Below are 19,332 nucleotides of genomic sequence, written 5' to 3' on the forward strand. Positions count from 1 at the left end.
GAAAATAATACCTAAGATAAAACTGAAGAATAACTAAGAATTAGCCAGATTAAAAGTAAACTTAGTGATACAATCAAAGAGTCCTAGATTCGAGATTTGAGTTCCCTAGTGTCAACACTGAAAAGATATTAAAAAAAAAAATCTGTTTAGCAAAGTTGTTTTGATACTTGGATATATTACTGTCAACACGGATAACTTGGTCTTCAAGTCTAAGCTTTTTTGATTTCAGTCTTTAAGGTATTTTTTTTATTACTCTGATGCAGGAAAATGTCAACTTTGCTTACTTCTCTTTTCTAGTTCTTTTTTTTTTCTTTGAATGCTGTGGCTGTAATAACAGATGTACAATAGTCATGTTCTTAAATTGCTTCAGAAAACAAGAACATAATAAATTCCATTTAGGTGCCAACAGATGAGACAGCATAGTATCTGGAGGAGAGAAACAGAAGAACAGCAGGAAGACACACTTAGAGGACGGGAAGGTGGTGAGATAACAAAAACCTTGAGAGCAGCAAGCTTCCACCAAAGAGAAGAAATGGCTACACTATGAGAGGAGGTCTTTTCTTCTACCTAAATTAATACTCTAGTCCCTCAGGGCACAAATTAAGAATAACACTAACCCCCAGAGCTACTGGGTAGTAATCAACTTTTCTTTTACATAGCCAAGGGATTTTGTTCATCCACAGAGGACACCCCTGTGTACTGTGGTGCTGAGAGAGGCAAGAGCTGGTTTCATTTTTCCATCCCATTAGCTGCTGGCCACCTGAGTAAGGAGAAAAACAAAACTAAATGACACAGTTAACACAGACTGCAGTTTTTTAGCTTGTGATTGTGAGACACGGTATGTGAATCAAAGAGATTCAAAGAAATAAATGGCCTTGACCCCAGGGAAAACCTCTTGCAGAAATTCAAATTCTCTATTTACACAGTTTGGATAAGCAGCACCTAAGATATATTAGAAACTGATTGATGATTTTTCTTTAAAATTTCTTGACCTGAATTTCTTCACCTCTGTCAATTTGTGAGTTTTTAACATTTGACAGCCTATGGCTGTCAATGTTTGATGGGATAAAATTAGACTGTATAAATAATGCTTCAAAAATTTTAAAGGGTTAAATAGATTAACCCTTTTGTGGAGAATATAGGCTTAGTATAAGTTCAGTTCAGTTCAGTTCAGTCGCTCAGTCGTGTCCGACTCTTTGCAACCCCATGAATCACAGCACGCCAGGCCTCCCTGTCCATCACCAACTCCCGGAGTTCACTCAAACTCATGTCCATTGAGTCGGTGATGATATCCAGCCATCTCATTCTCTGTCGTCCCCGTCTCCTCCTACCCCCAATCCCTCCTAGCATCAGACTCCTTTCCAGTGAGTCAACTCGATGCATGAGGTGGCCAAAGTATTGGAGTTTCAGCTTTAGCATCAGTCCTTCCAATGAACACCCAGGACTGATCTCCTTTAGAATGGACTGGTTGGATCTCCTTGCAGTCCAAGGGACTCTCAAGAGTCTTCTCCAACACCACAGTTCAAAAGCATCAATTCTTCGGCGATCAGCTTTCTTCACAGTCCAACTCTCACATCCATACATGACCACGGGAAAAAACATAGCCTTGACTAGACGGACCTTGGTTGGCAAAGTAATGTCTCTGCTTTTTAATATGCTGTCTAGGTTGGTCATAACTTTCCTTCCAAGGAGTAAATGTCTTTTAATTTCCTGGCTGCAATCAGCATATGCAATGATTTTGGAGCCCAAAAAAATAAAATCTGACACTGTTTCCACTGTTTCCCCATCTATTTCCCATGAAGTGATGGGACCAGATGCCATGATCTTTCCTTTCTGAATGTTGAGCTTCAAGCCAACCTTTTCACTCTCCTCTTTCACTTTCATCAAGAGGCCTTTGAGTTCTTCTTCACTTTCTGCCATAAGGGTGGTGTCATCTGCATATCTGAGGTTATTGATATTTCTCCCGGAAATCTTGATTCCAGCTTGTGCTTTTTCCAGCCCAGGTTCCTCATGATGTACTCTGCATATAAGTTAAATAAGCAGTGTGACAACATACAGCCTTAATGTTCTCCTTTTCCTATTTGGAACCAGTCTGTTGTTCCATGTCCAGTTCTAACTGTTGGTCCTGACCTGCATATAGGTTTCTCAAGAGGCAGGTCAGGTGGTCTGGTATTCCCATCTCTTTCAGAATGTTCCACAGTTTATTGTGATCCACACAGTCAAAGGCTTTGGCATAGTCAATGACACAGAAATAGATGTTTTTCTGGAACTCTCTTGCTTTCTCCATGATCCAGCGGATGTTGGCAATTTGATCTCTGGTTCCTCTGCCTTTTCTAAAACCTGCTTGAACATCCGGAAGTTCACGGTTCACATACTGCTGAAGCCTGGCTTGGAGAATTTTGAGCATGACTTTACTAGCGTGTGAGATGACTGCAATTGTGCGGTAGTTTGAGCATTCTTTGGCATTCCCTTTCTTTGGGATTGGAATGAAGACTGACCTTTTCCAGTCCTGTGGCCACTGCTGAGTTTTCCAAATTTGCTGGCACAGAACCCTTAATAACTGATTAGTTCAGTGCTTTTATTGGGCTAATTCAAAACAATAATCATTCATTAAAGAAAGTGAAGTCGCTTAGTCATGCCCTACTCTTAGTGACCCCATGGACTGCAGCCTTCTAGGCTCCTCTGTCCATGGGATTTTCCAGGCAAGAGTACTGGAATGGGTTGCCATTGCCTTCTCCAAGGATAAAGCTGCTGCTGCTGTTGCTGCTAAGTCACTTCAGTCGTGTCCGACTCTGTGTGACCCCATAGAAGGAAGCCCACCAGGCTCTCCCATCCCTGGGATTCTCCAGGCAAGAACACTGGAGTGGGTTGCCATTTCCCTCTCCAATGTGTGAAAGTGAAAAGTGAAAGTGAAGTCGCTCAGTCGTGTCCAACCCTTAGCGACCCCACAGACTGCAGCCTACCAGGCTCCTCCATCCATGGGATTTTCTAGGCAAGAGTACTGGAGTGGCTTGCCATTGCCTTCTCCAGAGAAATTCTGTGTCCTCAATAAAATATAAATATTAATTCAATATACTACATAATACTTAGACACATTGAAATTAAAACCAAACCATGAAATTTTATTTTCCAAAGTTATTTCCAAATTATAGGAAAGTAAATATTCTCTTGATATATCCATATGTTATGGCACTAAATGTGGATCTTAAAATCCACATCATGGCCCTGGTCGTTAGTATTCACATTTCAAAAATCTCTGACCTGGTCTAGCCTTAAGGATTAATTCAAGCTATTTTTTTTCTTAGCAATCAAAAATCCTATAGAATAAGTTACTTCAAGTTTTATGAAATCAGTACTGACTCCTCCTGAATACTTAGTAGAGACATTGCCAGGCATGGGTAGGGTCGGGTGGGAAGAGGCAGACAGGCATGAAAAGGAAGAGAGCTTGTATCAGAATTTATAACAAAGGACTAACTATAAAATCTATCTTAACTGTTTTCTATGATGTTCATTATGGCACCATATATGAAAAGATAATTTAAATTAGTTTTGTATTAGAATAACAAAGACTTAACAATTTACTATAGGAGGTTAAAAGCAGGCCAAAAGCCACCATTAGTCAATATTTTTAGAGAATGAATGAATTATGTTATCTCATCGAATAAGGACTGACTTCAAGTGTAGTTGTTCCAGTCCATGGTTGTGCTCGTCTTGCCCTATGTAACATCTTGGTCAAAACTGAGGTAAAATTCTATTATATCAGCTAAAACATCCATTTCTTCTGAGTCTTAGCCTGGAGATTGGTGAGATTAAGTGGTTTATCAGCTGGGGTAACCATAGATTCAGAATCCCAATTCTAATACCTCGAACCCACAAAAAACCTTTTTCATGATTTCTACAAGTTCTTGTGGCCAACTTGTTCATCCTTTTTGCAATCTTCTGATCTTGCATCTTTGTGTGTTGCCCTGAGTCAGTCTGTATGTTAAGGCCTACTCATTTCTCTTGTTCCTTTTGCTCTTACAGAAAAAAAAAAAAAAAAGAATCATCTTGCACTAAATACTTCTATTAGTTAGTGATATAATTAATGAAAGTACAGAAGCCACACTGTACCCCACTGACTTCTAACTGTCTAACTGTGTTCTCCCCTTCCTATCTCTCCAGCAACACTCAAAGACCTCCATGTTTCTGGCATAATTACCTGGCAATTCTTCCTATACTAAGGATCATTCAGGGTCTCAGGTTTTACCCCTAAACTAATCAAAATATTTACCAAACAAACAAACAAAAAAAATGAACGACAACAAAATAACATCTTCTTCACAGGAATTCTCATGAACAAAATGTCCCCATCTCATCTCTTTTGGAGAAATTTAAAGAACTTCTTAGCTATACTTGATAACAGAAGTAACCATCATCAACTGGCACCAGAAGCACTTTTATATGTTGGGACTTGATCTCCCTTTGGACTCTCTATACTTCAAAACTTGGTTAGAAATTTTGCTAGACATGGAAGTTGTGGGTGGGGTGAGGGGTATAAAGGCATAATGAAGAATAAACATTGTATAAGTATTTACAACAAGAATTTAAAATAGCCTAAAGGAAACAAAAGAGCAGACAAAGCACAAGCAGGAAATCCTGCACAAGTTTCAGTCTTAAACCAGGCTGGTGAGTGTCACCCTCTTCCCAGTCCACTGGCACTTCAGAGGCCTCCAGCTCCTTCTCGAGCCCTGGGTTCATGCTGTCCTCTTACAGTTAACAATCAGATACATAAGGAACACAATGCCCAGTGATGAAGTTGGATTCAACAAAAAGCAACTTGCTAAAAGGAATTATGTTTAGTTCAAAATATGACTCAGGAGAAGTGTGAATATTATGGCTTCCATACAGTAAGACTCATCGTTTCTAGAATGAAGATATTTAAGCATCTGAAATGAGAGCATCTACATTGCATATTTTCTTACAGTATCTGAAATATAAAATTACAAAAGGATTATTTCTGTTCCTTATTTTTCCTCCCTACCTTCCTCCACAAGAACTTATTGATACTCTGTGATGAGCACTGAGCTAGGATATGAGGATACAGAGATAAAAGATAGCTCTTGCCTTAAGAAGCTCACAATCCAGGAGGATTCAGACATAATCCTGATGATAAAACTGACCACTATGCACTAAGACAGAAGTGAAACAAAGTCTTATGAAGGTATATATGCAAGTGTGCTAAGTCACTTCAGTCATATCTGACTGTTTGCAACCCTATGGACTGCAGCCTGCCAGGCTCCTCTGTCCATGGGATTCTCCAGGCAAAAATACTGGAATGGGTTGTTATTTCCTTCTCCAGGGCATCTTCCCAACCCCAGGATAGAACATGTTTCTCTTATGTCTCCTGCATTGGCAGATGGATTTTTCACCACTAGCGCCACTGGGGAAGCCCATGAAGGTATACAGTACAGGCTAAAGTAGGAGGGTCAGTAGCCCTTTTTGGAAGAAGGGGTATCTGAGCTTGTTTTGAAGGGTGAGTAGCTGGTTACTGAGAAAGGAAGGAAAGGATGCTACACGCAGAGGCCACAGCAGAAGCAAAAGCACTGAGGGCACGTGGTTTTTCTGTGAATGTGCAACTGAGTGTAGCTGAAACAGTCTGGCTGTGGTGCGTGAGCAGCGATGATGGGATGGGGCAAGTGTGCCAAGAAGTTCTTGTTCCCGGAGGGCAGGGGAGGAGCTGTGTGGGATGAGGTCCCTATGGCAGCAATATGGAGGATGGGAGAGGGAATTAAGAAGTGAACCTGGAGGCTGAAAGCCTCATTTGGGGACATAAAGGAATCCAGATGGGAAGGAAACCCAGATCCAATTAAATCAGTCAGTGTCCAGCTCTCACACCCAAGGTGAGACCTTCTCATGACAGCCTCCCAGGGAGAGAGAGGGAAGCAGGAAAGCTGAGGTGCTCCATAACATCTCCTCAGAGGCTTCCCACCCTCTCAAGTTCCAGCAGGAGCACAAAGCATCTCACCAAGACTCACGTTAGCTGCGGTTCAAGTCTCTGCCTATGTGGCCTATTTGGAGACATGCAAGGTCATCAATGTGTCATGGCAGAGCCACCTCCCTGTAGGCAGTGGTAGGCACTTTGTAAGGAAGAAGTAAAGAATTGAGGCGATGATTAAACTAATAGAACAGAGAGGATGTTGGCTAAGTAGGACATCTAGAATAATGCCCAGGTTTTTGCCTGAAGCAACGTAAGTGCATGATAAAACATTCATGGAGATAACCTATGTGAGTGCTACAGAATAGGAGCCTCAGTTTGGAGGTGAGGGGACAAGGAATGGTAAGACGAGATGAAGTAGGGGTTGATATGTCAGCTTGAGTTGTACTGTGGGACATCCAAGGAGCAAGAGAGTAGGCAATTCAGTACATGGTTTGCAAGCTCTTTTCCAGTGGTCATATATGGATGTGTGACCTGGACTGTGAAGAAAGCTGATCGTTGAAGAATTGATGCATTTGAACTGTGGTGTTGGAGAAGACTCTTGAGAGTCCTGTGGACTGCAAGGAGATCCAACCAGTCCATTCTAAAGGAGATCAGTCCTGGGTGTTCATTGGAAGGACTGATGCTAAAGCTGAAACTGCAATACTTTGGCCATCTCATGCGAAGAGTTGACTCACTGGAAAAGACTGATGCTGGGAGGGATTGGGGGCAGGAGGAAAAGGGAACGACAGAAGATGAGATGGCTGGATGGCATCACCGACTCAATGCATATGAGTTTGGGTGAACTCCGGGAGTTGGTGATGGACAGGGAGGCCTGGCGTGCTGCAATTCATGGGTTCGCAAAGAGTCGGACACAACTGGCGACTGAACTGAACTGAACTGAACAGAGCTCTGGCCTGAAACTGTAGGGAGCTCCAGGATGCAGGTAGGAGTTAAAGCCACAGGAAAAACTAAGATCAAATAGGAGAGCATACAAGATGAGTGGGAGGCATTTATAATATCAAAAATTATGGTTTTTAAAAATAAAAGTTCTCAAATAACAAGAATCACATAACTATACTGGCAAATATTTTAAAGAACTCCATCTCTTTTCTTCTTGTGGCTGAATAGGCTTTTAATTGTTTGGAGAGATCAAGTTTATAAAAGGAAATTGGTCACTATGGAAACAGGCTATCCAATATCAAACAGGCAGTTTTACCACAAAAGGGTAATTACTTTAGTTTTTCCCTTAATTGTATGTTTTCATGGTTTTCAATAATCATATATCCTTTTGGTTTAGAAATTTTCAGTCAGTTAATGACCTGATAAGCAAAAGCAGAAACACCAATCCATAGCTCTTTGCTCAGGTTGCTTACTGTGGGCACCACAGATCCATACATTCTGTGACTGCTATAGTCTACATTTCAGTGGGGTGTGAAATTCACCTAATTTCTATATGCTGCCTAAGTCTAAATGAACAGAGTCACAAGGATGGTGTCTCCATGTTTTCCTTCACGGCCAAAGCTCTTTTGTTAAGAACATGTTAATTTCATGTTACTTATCAATCGTTATTCTAGGCTGCAGTGAAAATCTAAAGCTGCATAAGAAAAGAAGAAAAATTATACAAAATTTCAATAATTTCAAAATTATACAAAATTTCAAAAATTATGTCACCAAAAATACTAAACAAAACTCATGAAAATTCTTACAACGTAATTGTCTTCTTTAGTTCATTATTCTATATTTTTAATCTCAGGACACATTCATATTTAAATAATGTTACTTCACTAACCTTATCCAAAAAACTTTGTATCTCTGCTTCCTGGTTCTCTGTGTAAGTGATATATCTATGTCTCCCAATGGAAGCAATTATCTGCGTCTCTTTTTCCAGAAGTTCACACAAAGCAGCTTTCCTTTCAGCTCCAGTGAAAAATTGGTTAATGCGTGTGAGTTCTTCTTTCCGCCAGACTAGAGGAATAACATGAAAGACTCCTGAGTTTTTAAACACCCACATCTTTACAGAGCATTTTTTACTATCACACCCTCACAAGCAGTATTTTATTTTTATATCAATTTAAATAAAATTGTACATGAATAGCATCACTCATATTGTACACCTGATACATGAAAAAATAGGATGAAATGGAAGCTGAGACAGAGCAATAAAAATAGAGTCAAGCAAACACAAGTCATAAGACACCGGTGCAGATGATGTCAAATTATGCCTCCAGGTAAGCATACACACACCCCCAGTATTGGGAAAAATACAGCCTGGATTTAAAGCAGTCATGAACGTGTCCTGCTCAGCTTCCCTCTAAGAGAGTGACTGGAGCTAGGAGGCCAGGTGGCTGACAGTACCAGCTACAGCATTTCAGATCTGCAACCATGTTGGAGCAGAGGCCATACTCTTTTCACTAGGCTGTCAGTCAAAAAAGTAAGAACCATGGGAGAAGAAGGGCCTGGCCATGGCTGCCCAACAGTGGGATCTTCTGTGGCCAGTTATCATATCAGAGCTGACCACCTGGCTGGCTCAGATTGCCTCAGAGTTCTGTCTGAGGATCTCCATCCCACATCCTTTTTCATTCCCTCTCTCAACTTTCACAGGTGTCAACTCATATCTCAATCTGAAGACTCTCTGTCTTTCCCTGCTCTCTCTTCCCTTTACCTTTACTTCAAATTCCATCCTGGTGTCTGCTTCTGCCAATACCCAAATTGGCAGTTTTATGTAGAACTGTTGACTTCAATTGTTTTCTTCATTACTAGCACTTTTAGTACCATTTTCCATCTCTCTATAAAATTTTAATTGTATCAGCAAATATTATAAAATAATTACATTTACATTTAACTCAAACCAATGAATTAGGTTAAAATAGTATTTACAACATTTTAAAGTACGGGTTTGAGGACTTCTTTGGTGGCTCACTCAGTAAAAAGCAAACCTGCAAAGCAGGGTTTGATCCCTGGGTTAGAAAGATCCCCTGGGGAAAGAAATGGCAACCCACTGCAGTATTCTTGCCTGGGAAATCCCATTGACAGATACCTTGGTGGGCTACAGTTCATGGGGACACAAGTTGGACATGACTTAGTGTTGAACACCACCAAAGTGTTGTTGTTGTTATCCAGTCCCTCAGTTGTGTACAGTTTTTTGCAACAACATGGACTGTAGCACACCAGGCTTCCCTGTCCTTCACCATCTCCCACAGTTTGTTCAAACTCATGTTCATTGAGTTGGTGATACCATCCAATCATCTCATCCTCTGTCATCCCCTTCTCCTCCCGCCTTCAATCTTTCCCAGCATGAGGGTCTTTTCAAATGAATCAGTTCTTCACATCAAGTAACCGAAGTATTGGAGCTTCAGCTTCAGCATTTCCTTCCAATGAATATTCAGAGTTGATTTCCTTTAGGATTGACTGGTTTGATCTCCTTGCAGTCCAAGGGACTCCAAGAGTCTTTAACACCACAGTTCAAAAGCATCAGTTCTTCAGCATGCTGCTTCTTTATGGTCCATCTCTCATATCCATACAGGACTAACGGAAAAACCATAGCTTTGACTATACTTTGTTGGCAAAATAATGTCTCTGCTTTTTAATACACTGTCTAGGTTTGTCATGAGAAGGAAATGGCAGCCCACTCCAGTATTTTTGCCTGGAAAGTCCCATGGACAGCGGAGCCTGGTAGGTTACTGTCCCTGGGGTCGCAGAGTCGGACACGACTGAGTGACTTCACTAGGTTTGTCATAGCTTTTCTTCCAAGGAGCAAGCGTCTTTTAATTTCATGGCTGCAGTCACCATCTGCAGTGATTTTGGAGCCCCCAAAATAAAGTCTCTCACTGTTTCCATTGTTTCCCCATCTATTTGCCATGAAGTGATGGGACCAAATACCATGATCTTAGTTTTCTGAACGTTGGTTTTAAGTCAGCTTCTTCACTCTCCTCTTTCATCTTCATCAAAAGGCTCTTTAGTTCCTTTTTACTTTCTGCCAAAGGATGGTGTAATCTGAATTTCAGAGATTATTAATATTTCTCCCCACAATCTTAATTCCAGCCTGTGCTTCATCCAGCCCAGCATTTCACATGATGTACCCTTCACAGAAGTTGAATTAGTAGGGTGAAAATATACAGCCTTGATGTACTCCTTTCCCAATTTGGAACTAGTCTGTTGTTCCATGTCTGGTTCTACTTGTTGTTTCTTGACCTGCATACAAGTTTCTCAGGAGGCAGGTAAGGTAGTCTGGTATTCCCATCTCTTTAAGAATTTTCCACAGTTTGTTATGATCCACACATTCAAAGTCTTTAGCTTAGTCAGTGAAACAGATGTTTTTCTGCAATTTTCTTGCTTTCTCTATGATCTAGTACGTTGGCAATTTGATCTCTGGTCCCTTTGCCTGGTCTAAATCCAGTTTGTACATCAGGAAGTTCTTGGTGCACATACTGTTGAAGCCTAGCTTGAAGGATTTTGAGCATTACCTTGCTAGCATGTGAAAAGAGTGCAATTGTAAAGTAGTTTGAACATTCCTTGGCATTGCCCTTCTTTGTTATGGGAATGAAAACTGACCTTTTTTAGTCCTGTGGCCACTGCTCAGTTTTCCAAATTTGCTGGCATATTGAGTGCAGCACTTTAACAGCATCATCTTTTTTAATTTAAAACTCAATTGTATTCTGTTTGTTTATGTAAAATAAAATATACTCCTCACAGTTATAAACACTACTGTGGGGAGTATATTTTATTTTACATAAACAAACAGAATACAACTGAGTTAATCTATGAGAGTCAAATAAAGAATGAAAAATCAAATTGCCACAGTATGATTAACAAGTTGAAATTAATATACAACTCAACTAGAATTCCATAACCTCCACCAGCTTTGTTCATAGTGATGGTTACTATCAATAAAAAATGTGTTCACACTACAAAGTGTTGGTTACTATCACTGGAAAAGACCCTGATCCTGGGAAAGACAGATGTCAGGAGGAGAAGGGGCAACAGAGGATGAGATGGCTGGATGATATCATCAACACAGTGGATATGAGTTTGAGCCAATTCCAGGAGATAGTGAAGGACAGGGAAGCCTGGTGTGCTGCAGTCCAAAGGGTCGCAAAGAGTCAGACACAACTCTGAACAACAAGAAGAAATAAATTCTAGGAGTAGGAATGGAAGAAAACATAAACCCCCCAAATCAGAAATGACAGAGACTGCATTTTTTGACACTGTGCAATTCAACTACAATTAATAACAAAGTTTAAAAAAGAAATATATTCCTATCCGCTTAGAAATGTAAGAAATTCTATTAAAAATAATACTTAATCAAAAAAGGTAAGATTATCAACCATTATGGAAATAAAGGGGCTTCCTGGTGGCTTAGATGGTAAAGAATCTGCCTACAAAACAGGAGACACAGGTTGGATCCTTGAGTTAGGAAGATTCCCTGGAGAAGGGATGGCTACCCACTTCAGTATTCTTGCCTGGAGAATTCTGAGGCGATAATTTAAAAAAACACACACAATGCATGGGATGAAACAAAAATTGCTGTAAGGTCTATTTGCAGGGATTTTATATAATTAAGCCTCAAATTTAAATCAGGCTTCCCCAGTGGTTCAGACAATAAAGAATCCACCAGCAATATGGAAGATCCACTGGAGGAGGGCATGGCAACTCACTCCAGTATTCTTGCCTGGAGAATCCAAAGGACAGAAGTACCTGCTGGGCTATAGTCCATGGGGTTTCAAAGAGTTGGACATGACTGAACAACTAAGCACAGCACAGCACAAATTTAAATCAGGCACCTGAACATTGTGTACTGGGGCAGGGAGGATGGTGAAAGAGTCAATTCCAACAGAGGCTAATGAGAAGTCTGGGGGTCCCCAAGGAGAGAGGGGTCTGGGGTTCTCAAAGAGGAGATAGGGGTCTGGAATTCTCAAGCAGGAGGAAAGGACAAACTTTTTTTCTGCTCTACATTCCTTAGTCTTAGTCACATAAAACTTTTTTCTTTAAACCCTGAACTGATGATTACACAACAAACAACTCAGTTTAAACTCTGTACAAAACTAATATCATGGCATCTGGTTCCATCACTTCATGGGAAATAGATGGAGAAACAGTGGAAACAGTGTCAGAATGTTTTTTGGGGCTCCAAAATCACTGCGGATGCTGATTGCAGCCATGAAATTAAAAGATGCTTACTCCTTGGTAGGAAAGTTATGACCAACCTAGACAGCATATTAAAAAGCAGAGACATTACTTTGCCAACAAAGGTCCGTCTAGTCAAGGCTATGGTTTTTCCAGTGGTCATGTATGGATGTGAGAGTTGGACTGTGAAGAAAGCTGACTGCAGAAGAATTGATGCTTTTGAACTGTGGTGCTGGAGAAGACTCTTGAGAGTCCCTTGGACTGCAAGGAGATCCAACCAGTCCATTCTAAAGGAGATCAGTCCTGGGTGTTCATTGGAAGGACTGATGCTAAAGCTGAAACTCCAATACTTTGGCTACCTCATTCGAAGAGTTGACTCACTGGAAAAGACTCTGATGCTGGGAGGGATTGGGGGCGGGAGGAGAAGGGGACGACAGAGAATGAGATGGCTGGATGGCATCACCGACTCAATGGACATGAGTTTGAGTGAACTCCAGGAGTTGGTGATGGCCAGGGAGGCCTGGCATACTGTGATTCATGGGGTCGCAAAGAGTTGGACAGGACTGAGCTATTGAACTGAAGGATTATATAACAACAATGTATCCTGCTTGAGGACAGTTTCTCCTTCCTGAAAATCTTCTGGCTAATTCTGTTATCTTAAGATGTAAATCATGGAAGTGGGTCTAGTAAGATCTTTACAACCCCCAGACATTCTTTTGATTTATTGTAACAGCTAATTTAAAAATTATAGGCTTTTTTGCATTTCTTTTCGATGGGGATGATCTTGGTCCCTGTCTCCTGTACAATGTCACGAACCTCCGTCCAGAGTTCATCAGGCACTCTGTCTATCAGATCTAGTCCCTTAAATCTATTTCTCACTTCGGGAGAAAGGAACAAGATGGCGGAGGAATAGGATGGCGAGACCACTCTCTCCCCCACAAATTCATCAAAAGAACATCTGAACACGAGTAAAGTCCACAAAACAACTTCTGAATGCTGGCAGAGGACGTCAGGCACCCAGAAAAGCAGCCCATCATCTTCGAAAGGAGGTAGGAAAAAACATAAAAGATAAAAAGCGAGACAAAAGAAGTAAGGACGGAGCTCCGTCCTGGGAAGGGAGGCCTTAAAAAGAGAGAAGTTTCCAAACACCAGGAAACATTCTCACTGGCGAATCTGTGGCGAGCCTTGGAAGCTCAGAGGGCCACATAACCCTCTTTTTTTTTTAAGATTTTTTTAAAACCCACAGATTACCCGCCAAACGGTAACTCCCAGCGGAGAAGCAGCGCAGACGCCTGCATACGCCATTAGCAAGCGGGGGCTGGGCAGGGAGGAGCCGGCTGAACTGCTTAGAGAGAGGACTGGGCTTGAATGCCGCGAGAACAATTTGAGAGAACTGGGGAGAGCAAAGCAGACTGTGGGATAGCTTCCCCACGAAAAGGCGGAAAGCTCTAACCTATGACTCGGCCAGCCCCGCTCACAGAATAAAGGACTGAGCAGAGTGAGCCGGCTGCGGCTGGCCCATCCCCCATCCCCCACCGAGACAGGCAGGGAGCGCAGCCAGAGCCGGAGCGGGCAACCGCGGCCCCAGAAAGGCATCTGATACAAACTGCACACAGGCTTGTTGCTAATCAGGACTTCTTGGGCTCAGGCCGGTCGATATCCCCCTGAGAAGGTGCGCCGGTTGTACACCCAGAAAACTGAGTGGCGGGGACTGGGGAGGCGATAAGTCGCAGAGACCGCGCTCGCCAAACACCTGGTCCCCTGAGCTGCTCGGACCGGGGAAGGCACAAAACGCAGGCCCAACCAAGTCTGCGCCTTTGTGGAGTACCTGAGAACCTGAACTTGAGCCGCTCAGACCTGGGAAGTGCATACAACCCGGTGCCGGCCTCGGACAGTTCCCGGCAGAGCAACCTAGAGCCTGTGCAGTGTAGACTGGGACAGCATACGTGCTGTGAGCGGGGGCAAACCCAGTGTGGCCAAGACGCTGCGAGCACTCCCCACAGACGCCAGAGATATTCGACTGCAGCGTTCCTCCCTTCCCAGAACAGGACTGAACAACTGACCCTTAAAAAGTGTCCACCCACCCCCTAGTATCAGGGCGGAAATTAGACACTGAAGAGACCAGCAGACAGAAGCTAAAACAGAGAGAACCACCTTGGAAATGACAGATAGAGACGTCTAGAGACTACGCCAAGAATAAGACCAAAAACCAGAGGCAAGAGGCTTAAGCCCGAATCCTGAGAACACCAGAGAAGTCCTGACTCCAGGGAACATTAATCGATAGGAGCTCATCAAACATCTCCATACCTACGCTAAACCCAAGGGTCAACAAGTTCCAGAGCAAGACATACCACGCAAATTCTCCAGTAACAGGAAACTAGCCCTGAGCTTCAATATACAGGCTGCCCAAAGTCACTCCAAACCCACTGACATCTCATAACTCATTACTGGACACTTCATTACACTCCAGAGAGAACAAATCCAGCTCCAACCACCAGAACACCGACACAGGCTTCCATAACCAGGGAACCTTGACAAGTCACCTGTCCATCCCCACACACAGCAAGGAAACTACATAATAAAGAGAACTCCACAAACGGCCAGAAGAGGGAAAGGCCACCCCAAGCAAAGCATTATAAGCAAGATGAAGAAGCAGAGAAATACCCAGCAAGTAAAGGAACAAGATAAATGCCCACCAACACAAGCAAAAGAGGAAGATATAGGGAATCTACATGAAAAAGAATTTTGAATTTTGGTGGTGAAAATGATTCAAAATCTTGAAAGCAAAATGGAGTTACAGATAAATAACCTGGAGAAAAGGATTGAGAAAATGGAAGAAAGGTTTAATAAGGACTTAGAGGAAATAAAAAAGAGTCAATATACAATGAATAATACAATAGATGAGATCAGAAACACTCTGGAGGGAACAAACAGTAGAATAACAGAGGCAGAAGACAGGATAAGCGAGCTAGAAGATAGAATTGTAGAAATAAATGAAACAGAGAGGAAAAATGAAAAACAAATTAAAAGAAATGAGAACAATATTAGAGACCTCTGGGACAATGTTAAACGCTCCAACATTCGAATCATAGGAATCCCAGAAGAAGAAGACAAAAAGAAAGACCATGAAAGAATACTTGAGGAGATAATAGTTGAAAACTTCCCTAAAATAGGGAAAGAAATAATCACCCAAGTCCAAGAAACCCAGAGAGTCCCCAACAGGATAAACCCAAGGCGAAATACTCCTAGACACATATTAATCAAATTAACAAAGATCAAACACAAAGAACAAATATTAAAAGCAGCAAGGGAAAAACAGCAAATAACACACAAGGGGATTCCCATAAGGATAACAGCTGATCTTTCAACAGAAACTCTTCAGGCCAGGAGGGAATGGCAAGACATACTTAAAGTGATGAAAGAAAATAACCTACAGCCCAGACTACTGTACCCAGCAAGGATCTCATTCAAATATGAAGGAGAAATCAAAAGCTTTACAGACAAGCAAAAGCTGAGAGAATTCAGCATTACCAAACCAGCTCTCCAACAAATGCTAAAGGATCTTTTCTAGACAGGAAACGCAGAAAGGGTGTATAAACTCGAACCCAAAGCAATAAAGAAAATGGCTACGGGATCGTACTTATCAATAATTACCTTAAACGTAAATGGGTTGAATGCCCCAACCAAAAGACAAAGGCTGGCTGAATGGATACAAAAACAAGACCCCCATATATGTTGTCTGCAAGAGACCCACTTCAAAACGAGGGACACATACAGACTGAAAGTGAAGGGCTGGAAAAAGATATGCAAATAGAGACCAAAAGAAAGCAGGAGTAGCAATACTCATATCAGACAAAATAGACTTTAAAACAAAGGCTGTGAAAAGAGACAAAGAAGGAAACTACATAATGATCAAAGGATCAATCCAAGATGAAGATATAACAATTATAAATCTTTATGCACCCAACATAGGAGCACCGCAATATGTAAGACAATTACTAACAACTATGAAAGGGGAAATAAACAATAATGCAGTAATAGTGGGAGATTTTAATACCCCACTTACATCTATGGATAGATCAACTAAACAGAAAATTAACAAGGAAACACAATCTTTAAATGATACAATAGACCAGTTAGACCTAATTGATATCTATAGGACATTTCACCCCAAAACAATGAATTTCACCTTTTTCTCAAGTGCACATGGAAACTTTTCCAGGATAGATCACATCCTGGGCCATAAATCTAGCCTTGGTAAGTTGAAAAAAGTTGAAATCATTCCATGCATCTTTTCTGACCACAATGCAGTAAGATTAGATCTCAATTATGGGAGAAAAACTATTAAACATGCCAACATATGGAGGCTGAACAACACGCTGCTGAACAACGAACAAATCATAGAAGAAATCAAAAGAGAAATCAAAATATGCATAGAAATGAATGAAAATGAAAACACAACAACCCAAAACCTCTGGGACACTGTAAAAGCAGTGCTAAGGGGGAAGTTCATAGCAATACAGGCACACCTAAAGAAACAAGAAAAAAGTCAACTAAATAACCTAACTCTACATCTAAAGCAACTAGAAAAGGAAGAAATGAAGAACCCCAGGGTCAGTAGAAGGAAAGAAATTGTAAAAATTAGGGCAGAGATAAATGCAAAAGAAACAAAAGAGACTATAGCAAAAATCAACAAAGCCAAAAGCTGGTTCTTTGAGAAGGTAAATAAAATTGACAAACCACTAGCCAGACTTATCAAGAAACAAAGGGAGAAGAACCAAATCAATAAAATTAGAAATGAAAATGGAGAGATCACAACTGACAACACAGAAATACAAAGGATTATTAGAGAATACTATCAGGAATTATATGGCAATAAAATGAATAACCTGGAAGAAATGGACAAATTCCTAGAAAAATACAACTTTCCAAAACTGAACCAGGAAGAAATAGAAAATCTGAACAGACCCATCACAAGCACGGAAATTGAAACTGTAATCAAAAATCTCCCAGCAAACAAAAGCCCAGGTCCAGACGGCTTCACAGCTGAATTCTACCAAAAATTTAGAGAAGAGCTAACACCTATTCTACTCAAACTCTTCCAGAAAATTGCTGAGGAAGGGAAACTTCCAAACTCATTCTATGAGGCCACCATCACCCTAATCCCAAAACCTGGTAAAGACCCCACAAAAAAAGAAAACTACAGGCCAATATCACTGATGAACATAGATGCAAAAATCCTTAACAAAATTCTAGCAATCAGAATCCAACAGCATATTAAGAAGATCATACATCATGACCAAGTGGGCTTTATCCCAGGAATGCAAGGATTCTTCAATATCCGCAAATCAGTCAACGTAATACACCACATTAACAAACTGAAAAATAAAAATCATATGATTATCTCAATAGATGCAGAGAAAGCCTTCGACAAAATTCAACACCCATTTATGATAAAAACCCTCCAGAAAGTGGGAATAGAAGGGACATACCTCAACATAATAAAAGCTATATATGACAAACCCACAGCAAACATTATCCTCAATGGTGAAAAACTGAAAGCATTTCCCCTAAAGTCAGGAACAAGACAAGGGTGCCACTCTCACCACTACTATTCAACATAGTTCTGGAAGTTTTGGCTACAACAACCAGAGCAGAAAAAGACATAAAAGGAATACAAATTGGAAAAGAAGAAGTAAAACTTTCACTGTTCGCTGATGACATGATCCTCTACACAGAAAACCCTAGAGACTCTACCAGAAAACTACTAGAGCTAATCAATGATTACAGTAACGTTGCAGGATATAAAATCAACACACAGAAATCCCTTGCATTCCTATACACTAATAATGAGAAAATAGAAAGAGAAATTAAGGAAACTATCCCATTCACTGTTGCAACAAAAAGAATTAAATACTTAGGAATATATCTACCTAAGGAAACAAAAGACTTGTACATAGAAAACTATAAAACACTACTGAAAGCAATCAAAGAGGACACTAATAGATGGAGAAATATACCATGTTCATGGATTGGAAGAATAAATATTGTAAAAATGAGTATACTACCCAAAGTAATTTATACATTCAATGCAATCCCTATCAAGCTGCCAACAATATTTTTCACAGAACTAGAACAAATAATCTCACAATTTGTATGGAAATACAAAAAACCTCGAATAGCCAAAGCAATCTTGAGGAAGAAAAATGGAACTGGGGGAATTAACCTGCCGGACTTCAGGCTCTACTACAAAGCCACAGTCATCAAGACAGTATGGTACTGGCATAAAGACAGAAATATAGATCAATGGAACAAAATAGAAAGCCCAGAGATAAATCCACACACCTATGGACACCTCATCTTTGACAAAGGAGGCAAGAATATAAAATGGAGAAAAGACAGTCTCTTTAACAAGTGGTGCTGGGAAAACTGGTCAGCCACTTGTAAAAGAATGAAACTAGAACACTTCCTAACACCATACACCAAAATAAACTCAAAATGGATTAGAGAGCTAAATGTAAGACCAGAAACTATAAAACTCCTAGAGGAGAACGTAGGCAAAACACTCTCCGACATAAATCACAGCAGGATCCTCCATGACCCACCTCCCAGAATATTGGAAATAAAAGCAAAAATAAACAAATGGGACCTAATTAAAATCAAAAGCTTCTGCACAGCAAAGGAAACTATAAGTAAGGTGAAAAGACAGCCTTCAGAGTGGGAGAAAATAATAGCAAATGAAGCAGCTGATAAAGGATTAATCTCCAAATTATACAAGCAGCTCCTGCAGCTCAATTCCAGAAAAATAAATGACCCAATCAAAAAATGGGCCAAAGAACTAAACAGACATTTCTCCAAAGAAGACATAAAGATGGCTAACAAACACATGAAAAAATGCTCAACATCCCTCATAATCAGAGAGATGCAAATCAAAACCACAATGAGATACCATTTCACACCAGTCAGAATGGCTGCTATCCAAAAGTCTACATGCAATAAATGCTGGAGAGGATGTGGAGAGAAAGGAACCCTCTTACACTGTTGGTGGGAATGCAAACTAGTACAGCCACTATGGAGAACAGTGTGGAGATTCAAAAACTTGGAAATAGAACTGCCATATGATCCAGCAATCGCACTCCTGGGCATACACACCGAGGAAACCAGAATTGAAAGAGACACGTGTACTCCGATGTTCATTGCAGCACTGTTTATAATAGCCAGGACATGGAAGCAACCTAGATGTCCATCTGCAG

General features: G+C 40.9%; 1 protein-coding gene across 1 annotated transcript in view; it reads right to left on the reverse strand.

Annotated features, from left to right (window-relative positions):
• IQUB (IQ motif and ubiquitin domain containing) overlaps nt 1-19,332 on the reverse strand; it is an 87,281-nt gene that overhangs the window by 22,817 nt on the left and 45,132 nt on the right. Inside the window, exon 8 of the mRNA XM_055421189.2 lies at nt 7,746-7,921. Coding sequence (XP_055277164.2) covers nt 7,746-7,921 — 176 coding nt within the window. The remainder of the gene's footprint in view (nt 1-7,745; nt 7,922-19,332) is intronic.

The sequence above is a fragment of the Moschus berezovskii genome, chromosome 3, assembly GCF_049115385.1.
Source record: "Moschus berezovskii isolate FMDL1 chromosome 3, NW_MosBer_1.0, whole genome shotgun sequence".
Taxonomy (NCBI): domain Eukaryota; kingdom Metazoa; phylum Chordata; class Mammalia; order Artiodactyla; family Moschidae; genus Moschus; species Moschus berezovskii.